Source organism: Agelaius phoeniceus, chromosome 7, assembly GCF_051311805.1.
Source record: "Agelaius phoeniceus isolate bAgePho1 chromosome 7, bAgePho1.hap1, whole genome shotgun sequence".
NCBI lineage: Eukaryota > Metazoa > Chordata > Aves > Passeriformes > Icteridae > Agelaius > Agelaius phoeniceus.
In genome coordinates, this window is record NC_135271.1 from 23,833,000 (window position 1) to 23,852,226 (window position 19,227).

Genomic DNA, 19,227 nt, shown 5'->3' on the forward strand with positions numbered 1-19,227 from the left:
GGCTGAAATCAAAATAGCTCCAGAAATCAGATTATCTTTGAACTTGAGATTTATTCAAACACTGAAAATTTACTGTACTGTGCCAGCCTGCTGGTGGAAGTTTGAGTCCTTGTGATAATTTATGATGTCCAAAGCAAGTGTGAATTTGTGCACTTCCTAACATTCGCTTTTTTACTTCTGCTCTTACTGTTTAGAGCAAACACTGTGATTGAGGCGAGTGGTGCTCCCACTTTCCATCCTTGCCTGTTAGCATTCCCATGCTGTGCTCTTGTAGCAGTCCACATTTGGGCAACCGCAAAAGCAAATGAGCCGGCGCTGTCTCTTGGCACCCCGTTCTGAGCTGAAATAGGAGCCAGCATAAATGGCTTAATAGCTCAAGTCCCTGGCAAGAACAGCTTGGAAGATAATACCTCGTTTGTAAAAATTGAAAGTTAACCTCTTCTGTTGTTTTGCAGGAGGGTCATGCAGATGTAGAATTGGAGTGGATTGGTTTTTGCCATTTCACTGCTCTTTATCTGTATGTTTAGGAAGATATTTTGAGGCGTTTGAGGAAGAGCAAGCGGCTAATGTTTATTTTGGCAAGTCTTACTGTGGAAAGTGAGTTTTCTCAGTCTGATTTTTTTTTCCAGAACCCCCATCCCTCCCTCCTGCCTATCAGAGAAAACCATTTACTGACCATGTAGCTGAATTCATCTATTGTCAATTGGGCTCAGCTCTCCTAGTATGATATACATAGTAAAACCGGGAATTCAGATTATGCTGAATCACAGTGATGCTCTGCAGATGTTCCTTTAGGATGCCAGCCAGCAGAACACAGGCTCTAGGCTTCCAGCAACATTGTCCTGCAGAGTGGGGAGGGTATGGAGCCCCTGCATGCAGTCCCTGAAGTGGTGAGCATCAGTAGCCAGCAAGTGGATATTTTATCCTGAGCAGCCACTGGGTAGTTGTGGTAGCTATGCGGTGGTGCTGGGTTTCCTGCCTTTGGAGCTCTGGAGTGGGGATATGCCTTTGCTGGCTCTTACCTGGTTCTAGGAGGCTCATAGATATGTTTGAGGGAAATAGGAAAACTATTTAGAGAAAATCCTTTTCTTTTAAGAATGGCCTAGGGGTTAAAGTACTCTTCTAGTGTAGCAGCAGGCAGGTTTGGAATAGGCACTAGATCTTCAGTGGGCTAGAGACTTTCTCTTGTCACTGGGCTGCTGAGATGAGTTTTTTCTGTCTCTTCTATTTGAGCTGTTTCATGTTCTTTATATAAAAATTTCTAGAACAAGACTCCTAATTTTTTTCCAAAATTCCAAAGATATTAATGAGTTGATAATTTCCTACCATGAAATGAAAAATTGTTAGGAGAATTTCTACCTTATACTATTTCAGCCTTCTGGTATTTTTGTAGCTCACTAGAGCTTCTTAATGTTGATTAGAGTCGGTGTTGCTGAGCATTCCTTTCTCTGGTAGATGGGTGGTATAAATTGGATGGGTCAAAAAGAAGAGCAATAGGAAGTGCTGTCACCTCAGTTTATAATTACATGTGCATTTGACCACTCAGACTTTTAGCAGTATATTTGATAGTTGTTCAGGTGACAAAACCAGCTGGATAGGGAGTTCAAACACGTGATATGTACATCAATTTAGGTGGAAAAATGCTGGCTTTAGATTACCAACTCTGCTTCACATGGCAAGTTGTGCAATTTTAGAAAGGATCTGGCTTGAAAATAAGTGTTTGGCTCCTAATCAGTATGGAAAGAGGATGGGAGGAATTTTCAGAAGTTGTGCCTAAGTCCCCTGAATGTTCATTGGGAAATAGCTCTTCTATCCTGTAAAATATCCTTTCATGGAAAAGCCTGCTGCTGTGCAACAAGACTCCTTTCCAGAAATTTGATATTTTTTTTTAATTTGAATTTCTAGGTTTTTTTTAAGAGGTGTACTTCCACATGTGTTTTGGGGAAGTTTTTCAGTGTTTAGAATGCTGTTTTTCAAAAACTAATGGTACTTAGTTTATTTTCAAATTTATTTTACTTAAAAGTATGATTATTTCATAAAGCATTTTATGCATTCTTTGTATGTCTATGTGCCTGCCTATATATATATATATATATATATATATATATACACACACATATATATATGTGTGGGTGTGTATGTCAGCAGTTACACAGTATTCACTTTGCACTGGTACCTGTCTGTTGAAACATGGAAACATAGCTGAACATAGGATTTGCATGTGTCCCCTCCTGCAGCTCTGTTCTTCATTCTAGTAAGTTGCTGTAAATAATGCAGAGCTGACCTTTATGTGCTTTTTAAATTGCTCTCCATTGCTCAGATGCAGGATGGCATTAATGACCTTAATATAAACTACTGGTTTGGATCCTTTTCAGCCCAAGCTATATTCTACAGAGGTAGAATTGGTTGTTACACCTCCAGGTCTCTGAGGTGTAACTGGTGCTCACTGTTTGAGGGTGTCAGTCACCTGTTATGAGGGAGCACCAGCTCATGCAGTGACATCAGTCTCTGGGGAAGCCACACTGAAACTTGTGTAAAAGAAGAGCTTCACTTTGACAGGACAGACCCAGCATTCAAAGGCTGTACAGGAAGAGGGTTTGCTTGAAGCCTTGCTTGTAACCAAGGGTGACCGGTAATAGAAAATACAGCCAGAATATTTTGTGATATCAGTATCAAAAGATGTGGTTATGTCACTGAATACTTGTAAACTGTGTGGATGAAATATTAATGGAGTTGGGGGAGATGCCAGTCAGTACCTTTCTTTTAACCCACTCTTATTGTGACCCTGTCAAGGGCTAGAGCATTCCTCTGCAGGATTCTCATGTAATGGAGCTGCAACACCAAGTGCAGGGAGGACCTGAGGACCCCTCACACACCACATCTCTGTGAAAACACAAATGCCTGTGCAGCCCACATAAGCAGTGGGCTGGCTTCTCATACACTGGAACTGGGAGAGGGAAGCAAGTCAGCTGACAAGAGGGGAGAAGCACAGGCTCTCCCTGGGTTATATGGATGGTACCATCTCTGCTTAGGAAGGGGAGAGCATAACAAGGTCAAAGAGCAATGGATTTTATCAGAATGACTGATGCCTAACCATTTTATTGCAACACTGACTGGACATGACAGTGTGTCCGTGGTACCTGCTTAGAACCATTCCTGCCCTTGGCAGAAATCTGAGGAGGATAGGAGACAGAAGGACACTGATGCAGGTGCTAAGGTCTGTCCTTCCTCACATATCCCACTTTCACCTTTGTCTCATTTTTATTTTTAGCAGATAGGTCTGTGATCTCTCAGATATGGACTTTATAGTGTTAAGTAGCATAACTGAGTTCCTGATGTGCCACTGCACATTTTCCAAACCTTTACCCCTTACTACCCATTTCCAAGAGAGCAGCCTGCGAAGCTGTAGATCTGAGACATCTGCTTCTTCCTCAGACTGTGTAGTCAGGCATTTCAGAAATCCTCAGGAGGAGGTGATAAACAATGGGGGAGCATAAGCCTCCTTTCTGTAGGAATCCAGAGCTACATGTGGAATCAGTGAGATGCTTTATTTCCTGCATCCTGTTTTCAGATCTGCAGCCAATGGGTTTCAGACACAGTGTGGTGACCAGTAGAGAGTCTGGCTGCAGTAGCTGAGCAGGAGGGAGAATGCAGAGGCAAGAGCTGCATTCTGTGATTGAGACAAGCGTGACCAGGGACAGTAACAGGACTGCAGATGAGGAATATTCTGGAATGTTTGTGCACTTCCATACATATGTTTATGCAGGCATTTAAAGAAAAGGATTTTGAAGCCCTCAGATGTCATGAAACTTACCTGGGGTGCTTAACTAGTCTGAAGTAGCTAATCTAAAACTTCCAAAAACCAGGAAATACCAAATGATGGTGTGCATAGAAAACTTCTACATGTAGTCATTAGAAAGTACTGGAAAACACCAGTTCTGTATTCATAACATTTTATGTTGTTTTTACTAGGTGTGTTCATTCCTAGTGACACAAAAGGCTAAAAGGAGAGCTGTGAGGATACTTGTTAATGTGTGCTGGGTGCTCCTGACTCTGGTTATGTTTATGCATTTAATTATTGTGTTTGTCTTAGACATGTGACTACAGCAAATAGAAAATCATACCCATTGCTAATCTCAAGATACTGAAGACAAATGTCTGAATCTTGGTATTTCTTGTAGTTTTACAAACAGTGGCATGCTGATGTTTGCCCATTTGACCTAATTAATTTTTTATTCTATTTAAATAAAATCTGAGTGAAAACCAAAATAATTCCTTTCTGAAATGCTTGAATTTTGGAATCTCACTCTCAGAGTTTTTTTCAGTCTTTCTGGTGCAACAATATTAGCTTCAAACTGCATTAGAAAAATTGTGTTCATTTCAGGCTTCATGTGCAGTTCTCTAGTAGCATTTCTTTATAACAAGAAACAAAGTCAAATGTGCAGCTGAGACCATGTGTCTCTGATTCTGCTGGTTTTGCTTTTACCTAGGGCGTGTGGAAGTCTGCAGGCAAGACAGTGTAATATAATATATATGGATGGATAGGAATCTCATTTGAAAATGAGATGTAATTCTGTAGAGAAGGTAGAAATAGAGAAGATGAAAGCATAGTACAGGCAGCTACAATCTCATTAGATACTGTCATGGTTTAATCCCAGCCAGCAACTAAGCACCACACAGCTGCTCATTCACTGCCTCCCCATGGGAGTGAGCTTTGAGTGGCAGAGCTTTGTATGCTGAGCCTGACATCATATGATATGGAATATCCCTTTGCTCAGCTGTCCCAGCTCTGTCCCTCCCAATTTCTTGTGCCCCTCAGGCTCCTCGCTGCTGGGGTGGGGTGAGAGGCAGAAAAGGTCTTAATGCTGTATAAGAAATGCTGGCAGTATCTACAACACCCCTGTGTTAGAGCTACTGTGAAGAAAATGAACTAAATCCCAGCCAAAACCTGCACAGGTACTTAGCTTTTTTTTTTTCTTATTTTTTGAAGTTTCTCTAAAATTGTGATGCCTTTGTTCTGCCCATACCTGTCTAGCTTTTAGGAGCTGGGAGATTTTGACTGAACTATTTGCAAATGAGAAAATGATCTATAATTAAAAATAGGAAGTAATTAAAATTCATATTCTGATGTTGTTCTGCTTCATGAAAAACTTTGAGTGACAAAATTGTAAACTCTAGTTTCTCTTTTAATAGACAAAGCTCACTCAGTGACTGGGATTAGGGAAGCATTGGCAAGGGTCAAGTCAGTTAGACCTGGAATTCTTGGTTTGCTGGGGTAGTATTTCCTTATAAAAGGAAACAGTTGCAGTGGGCAGATGAGGAGCTAAGACCTTTTTTTGGGGTGTAGGAAAACATTCATCCATAAACCTAGAGATGGGAAATCCTCCCAACACCAGATTATTAGGTGCTGTTTAATGGGGAGTTTTCTGATCCCCCTTGCCAAAGTTGTATTTTCAGATGTCAGAAGTGGTGGAGCAGGTCTCACACACAGTCTCTACTCTGATAGACTGTACTGTGACTGGGTATTTTCACAAATTTTATCTTTCTGGCAACCCTTATGCTTTCATAGACTACTTTTCCTCTCTCTGTATTTGCAAGGAGATTATTTTGTTGTTGTTGTTGTTAGGAGTGGGTAGCATCTGACAGAGTTTTAAAGTGTGAAAATTAAATGTGCCTGGTTTTTGCAGCAGTGGCAAGACACAGAGTTGTTGTTGTGATTCTTTGATGCTTGAGGTGCAGGCAATCCCCCCCATCCATAATGTTGTATAGAATGGAGCGTTTGTCAGTTTTACCTGAGTCTGGCTGGCTGGAAGGTGTCTGTGGGCCAAACACCTCTGATGCTGGTACCAGTGGGAAGGTGGTGGGCATTCTTTGGAAGCTCAACACAGCAGCAGTGGGGTTTCACTGCTGCTTGGAGACAGAAAGGAAACTTCTGTAAAGGCTGAGCCAGCAGGCACATACCTTAGGCTGTGTCAGGTGAGCTCTGACATGTTTTTCTGCAGTGGTTAAAGGCCGTTTCTGTAACTGTCTGCCTGTAACGTTGCTGCTTACAGTTAAGGTCAGCAGGACAGAGTATGTGCCAGCACCATAGATGCCCTGGTTCAGGTTCATGGTAGCCTAAACTGCATAGACTAATACAAATTGCTTCATTTGGTAGGGAAGAGAAGTAAAACTCTGCCAAAAGTTTTCAAGTCTTCTCTGCAGCATTCCCTTGAATGCTATTGAAATGCTTCATTTTACAAGGCAAGTGAAATGTCTCATTTGGATGTGTGTAACAGCTTTAGAAAAAACACCCTGTCAGTATTTGAGGTCAGGATGTAATGAGAAACTGAGAGTGATCTCCTGCTGCAGGTAATGCATTTGGAAATTTATGTCAGAAATTAATGACCCATTTATATAAGAGATTTTGTAGTTTGTTGGGATTTTTTTTTCATTATTTCTTTTTCTTGGAAGTTTTTTGGCATGATTTGCAATGACATTTCAGGAGCAAAAATGCAAGCAGATGTGGAGAAAGACAAAGCATGTAAGCTGACATTCAGTCTAAGAATCTCTCATATACAGTATGTTTTCTGTGTTTTAAATTGAGTACTTGTATTAACTTAATCTTGGCCAGTGCAGAAAATTTTCTGTCAGGGATCTTTCTCCAAAAATTCTTTTGTGTGCATGCTGTTGGTAACATGTAAAATACTGTTCTGCATTGGCTTTAGGTCCCTTTTGGGCTCAGCTGAGGGTCCTATTTTGATGTTCCACAACTTGCACAGAAAGAAGCTTTGCTGAAGAACTGAGGACAAGAATGTAGCAACTCAAACTTAGATCCGAGCCTGGAGATTAAACTTCAGTGGGACTATTTTGTTCATAAAATTATGGATATGCTGTAGTCTTTTGCCACAGAAACTAAGTAATTGTTAAACACTGAGATTAAAATAACACCAGAGAAAAAATACTAGTTAAGTCAATAAATCAGTTGGTGCTACAGTGAGAAATTTAAATTTGTTAGCTATTAAGTATAGCCATAAAGGATGATGCTTTTAAAAATTAGTGCAGCATTGACATTTTCTTTTTAATGTATCATCTGTATTTTATGTAACAAGCAGTGCTGGACTGAGTTATATAAACGAGCAAGTGTTTTATAAATGTTATTTCAATTATCTGTCCTTGGAGAAGGTGAATGAAAAATAGCTCCAACTCAGTTTTAGCATCTTCATTTTGACAGTTGTAAAATGCATATTAATGAAGTGTGTAAAGTATAGAGAAATGGGTCCATTTGTAAAAGCTTGTGTCCTCTTAGTTCTGTATCTTAAAAGGGAGAGAAAAAAGAGAAAGGAAGAAAGAAGCAGAGTGTATGTTTTGTGTAGCATGCCTGGTCTTTTTGAAGTAGCTTGCAGTTGCAAGCTAGCTGAATCAGCACCACATTTATTGGTGGAAGGCTATAATCATAGAAACACCTGCAGTGTACAGCAGAGAAGAGACACATCAAATTCTGGCAAGGTGTTGCATGAAGTTTTTATGTCTGGTTTTAAATCAAGTCAGAGCATTGCTATGAAGAGTAGAATTGGCTAAGTAGGTTTAGTCAGCAAAATTAATTTAAATTTCAAGAATTTTTTAGCTAGTATCTATCTTTGAAGAAACCTTAGTTGAGAGGCATGAGGCTTTCACAAAGTATCATTATTTGGATTCATTTGCTTCATACAAGATGCAGTTTTAAATTTTGGTGCAAAATTGGTAGCACGTGTTGAAAAAGAACCTGAGGATTTAAAGTGACAAAGGTCTTTTCCCATTACTTAGTGGTTTTTATAGATTAATAAACTTTGAAGGCCCGAAGAGTTTGTTACTTCCCTTAGTGAGCTTTCTTCTGTGTTGTGTGCTTGGTTCCTCAGGAACAGATTAACTTTTTCTTGTTATTGTTCTGAGGTGCTGGAGCAGATTAAGTGTATTTGAATCAGTATGCAAGAGTGCGTTGATCTCAGCATGCAAGAGTGTTAGTTTTCTCTAACATTACAAAATCTGCTCTGTACTGGATACAAGAGCAAACCAGTTGAATTCCTTAACTATTCCTTACCATACAGTTACCCCTTAAACAGAGAATAGGACCCCTCCAGCGTGGGGTTGATGTCACTAGATAGAAGCCATGCTTTTATGAGAAGCAGCAAGGGAGGTGAAGACGTAGAGTAACTTTAGAGCTGACTTTTCCAGTCTGCATGGGAAAATTTATCAGCTATATCTCATGTTCTTTGCCCCTTCGGCATGAGAAATAGCTGACAGAAAAAGACAAGAAGTACATTAAAAAAAATTGTCTAGAGACTACAGGCTACAAGCATTTCTCAACACCTTTCTTTTGTTATTGGAACACACTAGATATTGGAAATGGAATTGCCCTGAACTTACCTTCTGAGTGATCTTCCTGCCTGCTCTGTCCAGATGTTTTTAATTCTGCTTCTAGCCTTTGGGTGGGCTTGACAAAGAAACTAATTTGAGCTCTTTCATTCTCCATGTAAGGAGGGGCAGGAAGGGCAGCCATCCGCTCTGAGATACCAGCAGACAGTAAAGTCTCTGCTTCCCAGGGACACAGTGGCCCAGCTGCCAAGAAGGCTTGTCAAACATAGTGAGACTCCAGTCTTGGCTAAGCGTTTGAGCCACTGACTTAATACAGGTAAAAGGTATCTGAGTTCTGATAGAGCTTCTCTTCATAGTATAGTAAGACGGAGATGGCACGAGCAGCCTTACTTATTTCAAGCATGTCTTTTTAATAGCTGGCAATGGAAATGGTTACTTTAGTCACTTGGCTCTTCATCAGACCAAAACTCAAATGAACTTCTTTTTCTTCTTCCTGTTATCTCTTCCCCATATGCTTCCTCAACTCTCATCTCTTTAGTTAGAAAATGGGTGCATACAGAAATTAATTATAAGATTTAAAAGTTGTCAGTGAATACTGCAAGAGACGTGCTTAATTTCTGCAATTTGAACTCTACTAAACTTCTGTGTTTCAAAGAAGAAGTTGAGGGAGCATTGTTTAAGGGCATTAAAAGATATTTAGAAGAATTTTTGGAACACTTATCAGTCCACATAGCAAGTGCTCAAATGGGGAAAAGGAGCTCTTCCAACTTTAAAACTTAAAATGAACTTAAGGGTTTGTTCTCATATATCCATACCTTTTTATCAGTGTACAATAGAGTTAAAGAGAGAGACCAAACCTAGCTTGTATTTCATTTGACTTAGTCTTTGCTGTAATTCTTGGTGTGTGATTTAATTTTAAAATGTGAAGATTCAGCTCTGTTCCTTAGTGAAATTTAAGGCAGTTCGTTTTGATGGAAGCAAGAATAGGCAACAGGACTCCTTTCCCTGTGTTTAACTCTTCATCATGTGGTAGAGTCTCTCTCAATTACCCAGCCACATAACTGGAAATAGAAAGCATATTGCAGGATTTCTTAATCATATGCAAATTCCATTCATGTGCCCAAGTTTTCAGAGAAGACTTAGAGATTTAAATCTACAGACCCTGTTAGTTTCAGTAGGAGCTGTGTGACTAAATCTTCTGAATTAGTTATGAATTAAAAACAAACAACAAACAGCCATGCAGCACTTGTCAGCCCAACCTCCTGGCACATTTAGCTGCCTTTTAGGACTGCATTAATTGATAAATTCTTTTTGCAAAAATTGAGGATGCTGGTGAATAAGAAAACAGGAGCTGTTGAGTTCATCTAAGGTACTCCTGCTCTTTATAGCCTCAAAACAGGGTATGGGAGACATGGCTGGGAGAAGTGTGATATGCCTTTTATCCAGAGTCATAGCTATAAGGCATTTTTAAATGTGCTTGCAGAACTCATCTGGGGAAGGTAGGAAATTTGGACTAGCTTTACCTTTGGCAGGATTGAGCACTGCTGTGCAGGACATTGTGTTCTCATTTTTCTCTAATGCTTACAGGTAAGCATATGCAATTAGTCATTACAGGTGTAGCTTTGACAGGTTGGGACTAAAACCTCCAAATTAATCTCTTTGATTTTTTTTCTTATTTCAGAGACACTACTCTCCTCTGAATAAAGATGGCAGAAATCAATTCTCATGTAAATATCAAGGAAAAGGTAGGTTCAAGTAACAGTACAATACAAACCAAAATTATATTTGCATACCTATTTAATTTCTGCTCTTTCCAACAGTTTATATACTGAACTTTATTATGTATTGACTCTGTGCATGAAGTACACACAGATATTGATAGGACTAATCTGAATCTTGTGTGGTGAGAAGCATTTTTACTTTTTTGCAGAGAGACTGTTTTGTCAGCTAGAATTCTCTTGTTCCTTTCTAATTCCTGTGCACGCTGATGCTGTGGAGAACAGCAATTTGGGATGATTGTTGCTGTACAAAATGCAACCATTGAAGAAACATGCCCTTTAGATATAATTTTCTGCCAATAATAGTTAAAGCAATTCCTAAAAGTGCAGGACCTGCAAAGAGTATATTACTTTTTCCTATGAAAGTATGTCTGCTTTTAACTGCATTCCATGTGCTTGAGTGAGTCTTCTCCTTATCCTTGGCTAGAGCTTGAGCCTCATCACCCTTTCAGGAGCAGTAGAGGACCTAAAGCTAATTAGGATATGAGGTAGGTCAGGAGATCATCTGTGACTCCCAGCAGTCAGATTGTGAAGAGACAATCTAACCCTAGAATTTCTTTTTCTCTATTTCTCTTTATGGGAAACAGTTCCTTACCTGTTGCACTGCCCAGGTGCCTGTTTTTTCATTGGTTTTACCTTATATTTGGTGTTAACATCTGTGTTGCTCATTGTGCTTGAGGATTTGCATGGTAATATGAATCTCTGTCTTGGTGTTGAATGTCTTCCTTAGTCCTTAATAAAAGCACAGGGTTTTAAAATGGAGTAGCATGATGATTTTGTAGTAGAAAGTAATGTCATTGAATTCTTTTCCCTGCTGCCAGAGTACAGTAATTCCCAAAATATAACTCAGTAAGTCAATTGAAGCTCTACATATTTACTGTGTTGCTTGAAATTTTTTATTTAAGTCAGTTTTACAAGTGCAGGATTTTACAAATCATGTGTTTGTCTTTTGCAAGTTTAAGAATGAAGAACTGCAACAGGAGTTTTATTCACGGTAGATACCTGCTGTTCCAAGTGTGATATCAGCTGGGAGTGCCCCAAATCAAATGTTTATGACCATATGCATTTTAAGACAGGAAAATAATTGAATCAATACACTCTGTTATAAATTGCTCCACTGTTTATTCCTGCACCTTCCATTAGTATTTAGTGCCACTAAATCCCTATGCCAAATTGAAAACTTAGTTTAATAGCAATTGAAATTGTTTTGCAAAATCATTGGGTTTTATTCTGGAAATATAGATTAATTTAATGCATAAAGGGTTAGTGACCAAACAGCATAAGCCTCATGCAGTCTACATACTGCAGTTGAGAGGGTGTTGTGCTCAGGGAGCCATTGCACCTGGGCAAGTCCCTTGTGTTTTAAAACAGGGTTGCAGTGGCTCTGTTTGGTATCTTGTATTTAGCTTACTGTATGGGCAGCAACAAACTGAGTAACTATGAAGTGACTGTAGCTCCAGAAGTCTTTGAGTGATGCACTGGAAATACAAGGAAAAAGTTTAAAAAAGTCCTGCAGAGTTGTCTTGGATAATATTTGCACATAAACTGCTAAAACATGAGGATTTCATTTGCATGTTTGAAAAGCAGACATATTTACAGTGTGCTGGTAAGGGAGTCAAAATCACATCCCTTTCTCACTTAGCTTACAGAACTTCCATAGTCATCCCTCACAACACTGAAGCAGAGTGAGTTTAATGTTTACTTTTACCCACCTTTTATGAGGCAATATTTCTGGGTAAAAAAATTAAGGTTTATAAATATAATACTTGTGCTGAGCTTCACAAATCCATTGCCCTCAATGTAAATACCAGCAGGCCTGGTTTAAAAGAACAGACTAGAATACAGTCCCTTCCCAGTTCTCCCTTTCTTCTGCCTTAGTGCTTGCAGATCATGATGTACTTAAGACTTTGATCTTGCTAGGACTTGCATGAAGCCAAAGGAGCTGTACATCTGCACACAAGTACTTACTCATGTAAGTTTCTGCAAAAGTAGCACACAGGTTTCTCCTTACATTGAAGGTTGTTTCACTGTGATAAAAATGTGGTGAAAATCCCATGCAGATTTCAGCATGTTTGTTCTTTTGTTTGGGGGTGGGGCAGCAGTTGTTTGGGGTTTTTTTTCAGTGGTGACCTTTCCCTGTGTTCTCTCCGTGATCAGCTTCTAGTTATTCAAGAAAGTAAAACCTCTGCCACTGTTTTAAAAGTGGTGTGAGGCCAGTGCAGACATTTTGGACATTATGCTCACAACCAGGCTCTGTAAAGCCTGAATTTGAGTCATAAGAGAATGCTACTGTGGTAGTGATACTTGTATAATTCATTCTTGGCATTTCAGCTGAAATAGTTCATAGAGTCAATAGGTTAAACATTCTATTTTGTATCTTCTTTTTTCTCCCCCAAGAGATTTATATAAATGTTGGCCTGTGATGTTAGGAAGGCTAATGAAAGTTTCCATAGTTGGCAGAGACTCCTGCAGCTGTGATACTCTTGTAGGGGAGCCAGGACTGTTTCAATTACCATATTTTCATGCACATAACCCACAGATTTTCTGGAATAACCTAAGTTCTGCATTTCAGCAGACACAAAGGTCATTAATTGGGTGCATAACCAGTATAAGAAGTTTACCATCAGGACCTCTCTCAGAATAATTCCCTCTGCCCTGACCCTTGCTGTAGTCTTCCTTCACTATGCCACTATCCCTCTTGCCTCTGATAACACTCATAATCATCTCTCTGCCTGAAAATAAGTAAGGATTTATTTTTTGTATGAGGATTTTCAGAGACCAAATGTTGTACATAGTTCAGATCATATGCACAAAAGTTCACTGGATTAAGGGGTAAAATGAGCTAAACTCATTGGCTTGCATCCAAATCCATAAAATCAAAGGAGGTATTCAAGCATTAACCTAGTATATCACCAGAAGAGGTGCTGAGATTCTGAATTACAAGTCTTCCAAAGAAGAAGAAATTGGAGTGAGGAAGACAAGTGATGTATTGTCTCCTGCAACAATTAGGCCCTCTTAGTTTAACAAGACAAGAGTGAGTATCAGGCGCTCCCCAGAATAACCATTCAGCTCTGGCATGTGACTTTGGTTTTGATCCAAAGAAATATCAGGAATTGTTTAAACTTCAGGACTTGCTTTTGGGTCCATTTTTTTGGCTGGGATTGTTGTTGTTGTTATTGTTGTTGTTTTTGTTTCTGGGGTTTTGTTTTGTTTTTGTTTGTTTGTTTGCTGTGAGATCTGCTGTCAGCTGGATTAGCAAAATACTCATTCAGAAGAAAATTCTCCTTTTGAGATTCTGTTAAGAGTAATGTTTTGCTGAAGTTCTCCTGAAAAGCTTGCTTTCTCATTTGTCATTTCAAGTGTCAGAGCTGGAGGAGAAGATGGGCAGCACTGCAAGAAGAAAATTTTATTCAGATGTGGTTTTGGAGGTTTCACAGTTTTGTTTGCATTACACCATAAATGTGGTTTTCATAAGCAATAGTCAGCATGCAAGAAAAGAGTAGGACTTAGTGGAAGGAATGGAAGTAGTATGTAAATTTGAAATCATTCAAATGATTAGTGAAATCACAGATTGGAAACTTTCTCCTTAAAGTTGACCTTTGCAGCTGTTCTTTGCCCATGTGTTGAAGTAGATGGACTGTTCAAAGACCAAAAAGTTGATCAAAATGCACGTTTGTCACTTGATGAGCCATTTAACTTGGATTAAGGATATCACAGACCTGTGTCTGTAAATGGTGCTGTCATCACTCAAGTAGAACAGTTCTTAGTAAGCCAAACTTCTCAGGAATCCTGAAATAACATATTAGAATGCCTGGCTATTTGATGGATAAGGGAGAAATAATAAATAAATAATAAATAAGGGAGAAATAAATAAAAACAAGTGCCTAAAGAAGTTTACTGCAGCAAGTAGAACTTTTTTGGGGCTTACTAGGAATTAATGATCAGAATGTATGAGGGTGATGAAGAGATCATGTAGCAGAAAGAGAGGCACAGATCTGATCAAAACTGTCATTTTGCTCAAAGGGGATATTAGCAACACTTGTTCAGTTTACCAGGATGAACTTAGTAAAGCTTCTGGAAAAAACATCTCCAATGTAAGAAATACCCTCTTAATACAACCAAGTCAAATTGTATTCATGAAATGTGTTTGTGTAGAAGTTCAAAACCTTTTTAAAAATTCTACCATAAAGTGGTTTTAAAATGCATTTTCTTGCTTAATGTAGCCAGGATATCTGTTAATGCTAAATTCCCGGATTATCAAAACCAGCAGTGTTCTGCTGGCAGCCCTTCTTCCCTGCTTCACTCGCAGGATTTGGGAGAATTTGGGGGTGTAATGGAATTGAATGATGTATCTGTGTACATAAAAAATTTGCTACTGACATGCAGTAAAAGTAAAGTAGGAAATGTCTGTGTTTATTGATAACCATACTTATAAATTAATTTAGTTCTTAACTTAGAGAAGACCTGTTGATCCTAATGTTTAGTGCAAAGTGAAGGTGTTAGTTTTCCTAACCAAGCATGAATAAGAATATTTCTGTCTGAGTGACCATAATAGTAACTTACTTCAGGGGGATTAGAGCAGCTGTGTTTAGGGGTTTCAGAACAGCCGTGAGCTTTCAGCAAAGAAGTTTAATTTGTCACTATGTCAGAAATACATAAACAAACTCTCTGAACCCCGGATATGTTACTTATTCACCAGAAACATCCTCTTTGAGATGATGCCAAGGGGGACCAGATGGAGCAGAGCAGCAAACAGGCAGTGATTGAGTCCATGTTGTTACAGTTGCCTGGGAACCATTTGAAACTTGACAGAGAAAGTAAAGGGCTTAGAGGAGCGCACATCGCTGTCAGCTTGGTTCTGCATGTGGAATAGGTAATCTGGTGTCACAGCTTCCAGGCAGGCTCTGTTTCTTTTTGAGCTTGACTTACCTAGAAAGTCTTGTGAGATGAGTGTTTGTGAGGACTTCGAGTAAGCTACCATGAGAGGGTAGAATTCAGCATCCTTTCCTGTGTGCTATATTCCTCCAAAGTAACCTGTTACTGATTCATTATATATATGTATGAGTGTGTGTGTGTGTGTGTATATTTTTTTTAGGTGAGCCAAAAATTTGCCTCAAATGAGATGTTTAACAGTAATCATCAGAAAAATAGTCAAGTATATCTGATCAGACCTTGAGGATTTTATTGTGAGGTAGACACTTATCTGAGGAGACTTGATACCTTTTTCAATTTTGATTCCATTTCTGGGCAGTCTTCAACATTTTTTGTAAGAGACAGATAAAAACATCCTCATGACTGTGGAATTCTGGTCCTTATGAGACACAGTCTGGCTCAAATTGCAGCAAGCATTAGCAGGACTTGAGCTCTGGATCATGGGTTTAAATGGAGGTGGACCTGGGTTCTGTCTTTCATGTTCTTGACTGTATACAGTCAATATCACAGGTTTATATTTTAGGTCTGTGATTGCTTTGAAGTAACTTTGGTAAGCTGAAATTCTAAGAAAGTTTTCTTAGTAAACAAAATAATGTGCTTTCCTGTTAGGCTACAGGAGGGAAAGCCCAGGAACTTAACTGCTGTCAGTGACAGATTTTCAACTAATGCTGACATTAATAGCTTTAATTATCTGTGGTTCTGAAGGTATGTTACTGAATTCTCTCGGTGTCCTGGAATGCTGTCTAGCATCCAGATGATGACAGCAGTTCACTGGGAATCTACACTGGATAAAAACAGGATGTTTCACAAAATAATTAGTCTGGTAATGCTGTTTCTCCTATGATCAAGTTTCAGTAAGTAGGAAAAAAAAGTTTTCTCCCACATAAATGGAAATCTAATAAAGTAGACTGCTGAGTTAGCCTTTGCAGAATGGCATTAATGCAGTACCATTCCCTGGGAAGGGATTCTTTTGTTTGGGTACTTTCTTTCATACTTTAGGATGCTGAGTATTTTTTAAAGGAGTTGGTTGTTGAGAAGTCATAAATACCAGATGATTCTAGTTGCATAATCTGTTGTTTACATGTTAAGAAGATGGATATTCTTACTGAATTTGAGGACTATGAGTTTAGAGAGAGAAAGTTAGAAGTTGCCTCCTGCCCTGGCATCATCCTATCACATCTGTCATGAAAATGAGCTCTATACAGTTTTTTGGATTGGGAAGTGATGGACTTCTCCCAGGCAGCTGGAGGTTTGTAAGCCTAGGTGTATAGCTGTACTAGCACAAGGGCTGTTTTATCACCTGAGCTCGCAGGTGAACCAGAGAGCAGCCAGCATACCTGGAGGGGCTGGATCCAGATCACATTGAGCCCTTCAGTAAATCCACCTTGTCATCTTGCATTTGTCAAGCATTCCTGGAGCTTTGATATGCTTCTGTTCATCACAGTCTGTTTAGGTCTCTTAAGACCTACAGTTGGAGAAGTGCACTTGTGTTAGGCTTATGCTGTCAGGAAGTTTCCCATCCCTCCCTTTGGCTTTTTTCTTTTTTATTACTAGGTCCCTTTCTGGAAACAAATGGGACACTTTTTGCATGAGAGAATAGAGATGAGCTTCAGACCCAGAAATCTACCTATATATTTGAAATCGGGGTTAAAGGACTAAGGGCTGGAATATCTGGGACCTTGAAATTTGCATTTCTAGGTGAAGGCTGTCATTATAGCCTGGTCTCCCCTCCATATACCTTGTCCTCTTCCCAGATATACTGTCAGGTCACAATCTGAGTCTTGTAACCACATGTCAGTAATTTCTGTCCAGAAATTGCTGACATTTTCATTGCCTGTGTACAACAGTTCCAATGTATTCTGGATTACAACATTGGTGAAACAGTGCATGTGTTGTAGATTTGCTGTCTGGCACACAGATCTTTGTCTTTGAAATTCCAGAAGTATGGTAACATGATGCCATTGTGTTCCTAAAAATTTACAAGACAAAATACTTTGTTTTGGAGCAAAACCTTTTGGGATCTCTGTTCTTTTGATTCTAAACTGAGATGGTTATAGATATAGATGTGTGTGTATTAATTTTGATGCATCCTACTGATTGCAAATTTTAGTTTTCATCTACTCACCCACTTAAATCACTGCAAAAATATGGAAATTTAGGAGAAACTCTAACCTGTAGATATCCTGGGTATCACAGCATAAGAGAAGCAGATTTTAAAAAGTCTAAACAACTTCTGATTTTGGATTTCTTAGGTCTTGGATGCTTTCCATTGCAATCTGATTTTCTTTTCCTGAGGAATTCTTTCATTAAACTTCTAAATTTTTTATATTTTCCAAATAGAAAGATAAACAAATGTATTTTTTGTGCAACAGTCGGCAAAAAATATTGTTGGGTTTTGGCAGTAGAACTGTTGAGCTTTACAGTATATTAATTCCCTAAATCAAGTTTTTTAGTAGTCCAACTAAACCAAGGCTGTGTCTACAGTGTTGTCATCTGCTAAATTTCTTTTCTCTGTACTGTTAAGCATTTTTCCTAAGATCATCATCCTGGGGTTTTTTGGGTTATCTCCACAAACAAAATGTTTCCATAACCTTTTTTATTTAATTATAGTATTAGTTGGATGAAGCACAGTTTAGCTTTTAATTCTGCTTTTTCTATAATCAAAAAATTCTTAACAAAGATCACCCAGTGCAAACAGAAAGTCTTTGGTTGATCTTGTAGCCTAAAACATAGCCTGCTTGGGTGAGTTCTTGTGTGTCAATGTCCTCTACCCTACAGATATTCTTCTTAAGTTTCCTAAGTGCACTGTTTGGCGAGTTGTCTGATGCTCTGAGTGAGGTCTTAGCCTCACTTGGTTGTTTCCAGATGCTTCCCGAGGCTTGCAGACCTTTCATAGCAAAGTAGGACCTAGAAGCCATGGGAGATCCTTGTGCTTAAGTTTAAAGTTGGTTAGAATACTCTAGATATTTCTTTTACTATTTTTCCTGTAAGCAGTTACCACAAGGAGATTATGCAATTTTGAGTAGGCAGAGAGACGATTCACATGATTGTGAAAGAAGAGGGGAGTTTTTTGTGAGAATATGAAGATGTAATCCACATGGTGAAAATGTTTGAGAGCTATGAGCTTGAACATAAAATGTCTGCAGCTTGTGGCTGCTCTACCTTAGTGTCTTTGCCAGCTCTTATTGTGGAGCCAGCTCTGTTCACACTTGTTGCAGCTTTATCAGTAAATAGCACGCCTGTGCCCACAATCACTAGATTAATTAACTCCTTTTTCCAGTGCTTTCCCTTCACATCCTATTGATTTGGGTTAGTTTTCACTTGGCTGCCTGCAGTACATAGCAGAGAGCTATACTCATTACTTCTTCCCATGCATGCATGTCAGCTGAAGAGAGAAACTTGAGCAGACAGGGGATTTTCTGCATAGTTTCTGGCAACAACAACCTCTGGTTCAAGCAGTCCACTTGTCAGCATGCTCTGTATGAACATTAATATAAAGTTACCCCTGTTCAGTAGATATTCTAAAGCAGCCTCTGTTGGCTGGGGACTGAGCTTGTGGGCCGGCCTGGTTCAGACATAGCACAGCAACATGAGACAGAAAATGGGATAGGCCTCTGGGAAAGGGTCCTGGGAAGTAGGCAAGCACTTCAGCTTCTAAACTCTGGGTTTGGTCTGGACTGCCCAAGGCTAGACTTGCTACCTGAGAGGTGCTGTGGGTGAATGTGAAGCTGCAGAGAGGGTTGTGATGGGATGATGGACAGGAGCACAGTAAATCATCCTAAGTAGCTGTACTAACATGTACTGAAGCCAAGCACGAGCCTTTTGCAGTTCTAAAGCTGAGTCCAGTAGGCATCAGGAATCTGAGCTGTCCCATCACTGCAATGAGAGAACATGCCATAATTCCTGGTTTATGGTAGTATACAGGACAGGGAAACACAGTAGTTGGGGAGTGGGGTGCACATACTACAGGAAAATTAGATTATTTTGGTCAAATCTGAGCACTTGAGTGCTCTCAATCACCTTCTGATGTCCCCATTGATGGAGACTCCATAGGGATTGTGCTTCAGCACCTAACTGGGCAGCTAAAACAAGGTAGTGTGAATGCTTTTGTCATGTGAGCCAGCCTAATGCCCTTAAACAGCTCTACCTTCATGTATTACTTTTTCGCAATTATATTTCACAG

At 39.3% G+C, this 19,227-nt stretch overlaps 1 protein-coding gene across 4 annotated transcripts in view; it reads left to right on the plus strand.

The window, feature by feature from the left end:
- SPATS2L (spermatogenesis associated serine rich 2 like) overlaps positions 1 to 19,227 on the plus strand; it is a 137,579-nt gene that overhangs the window by 87,690 nt on the left and 30,662 nt on the right. For all 4 annotated transcript variants that reach the window (XM_077181229.1, XM_054636339.2, XM_077181230.1 and 1 more), the window contains one exon: positions 10,016 to 10,079. In XM_077181229.1, the coding sequence (XP_077037344.1) occupies positions 10,041 to 10,079 (39 nt within the window). In that variant the 5' untranslated portion in view covers positions 10,016 to 10,040. The remainder of the gene's footprint in view (positions 1 to 10,015; positions 10,080 to 19,227) is intronic.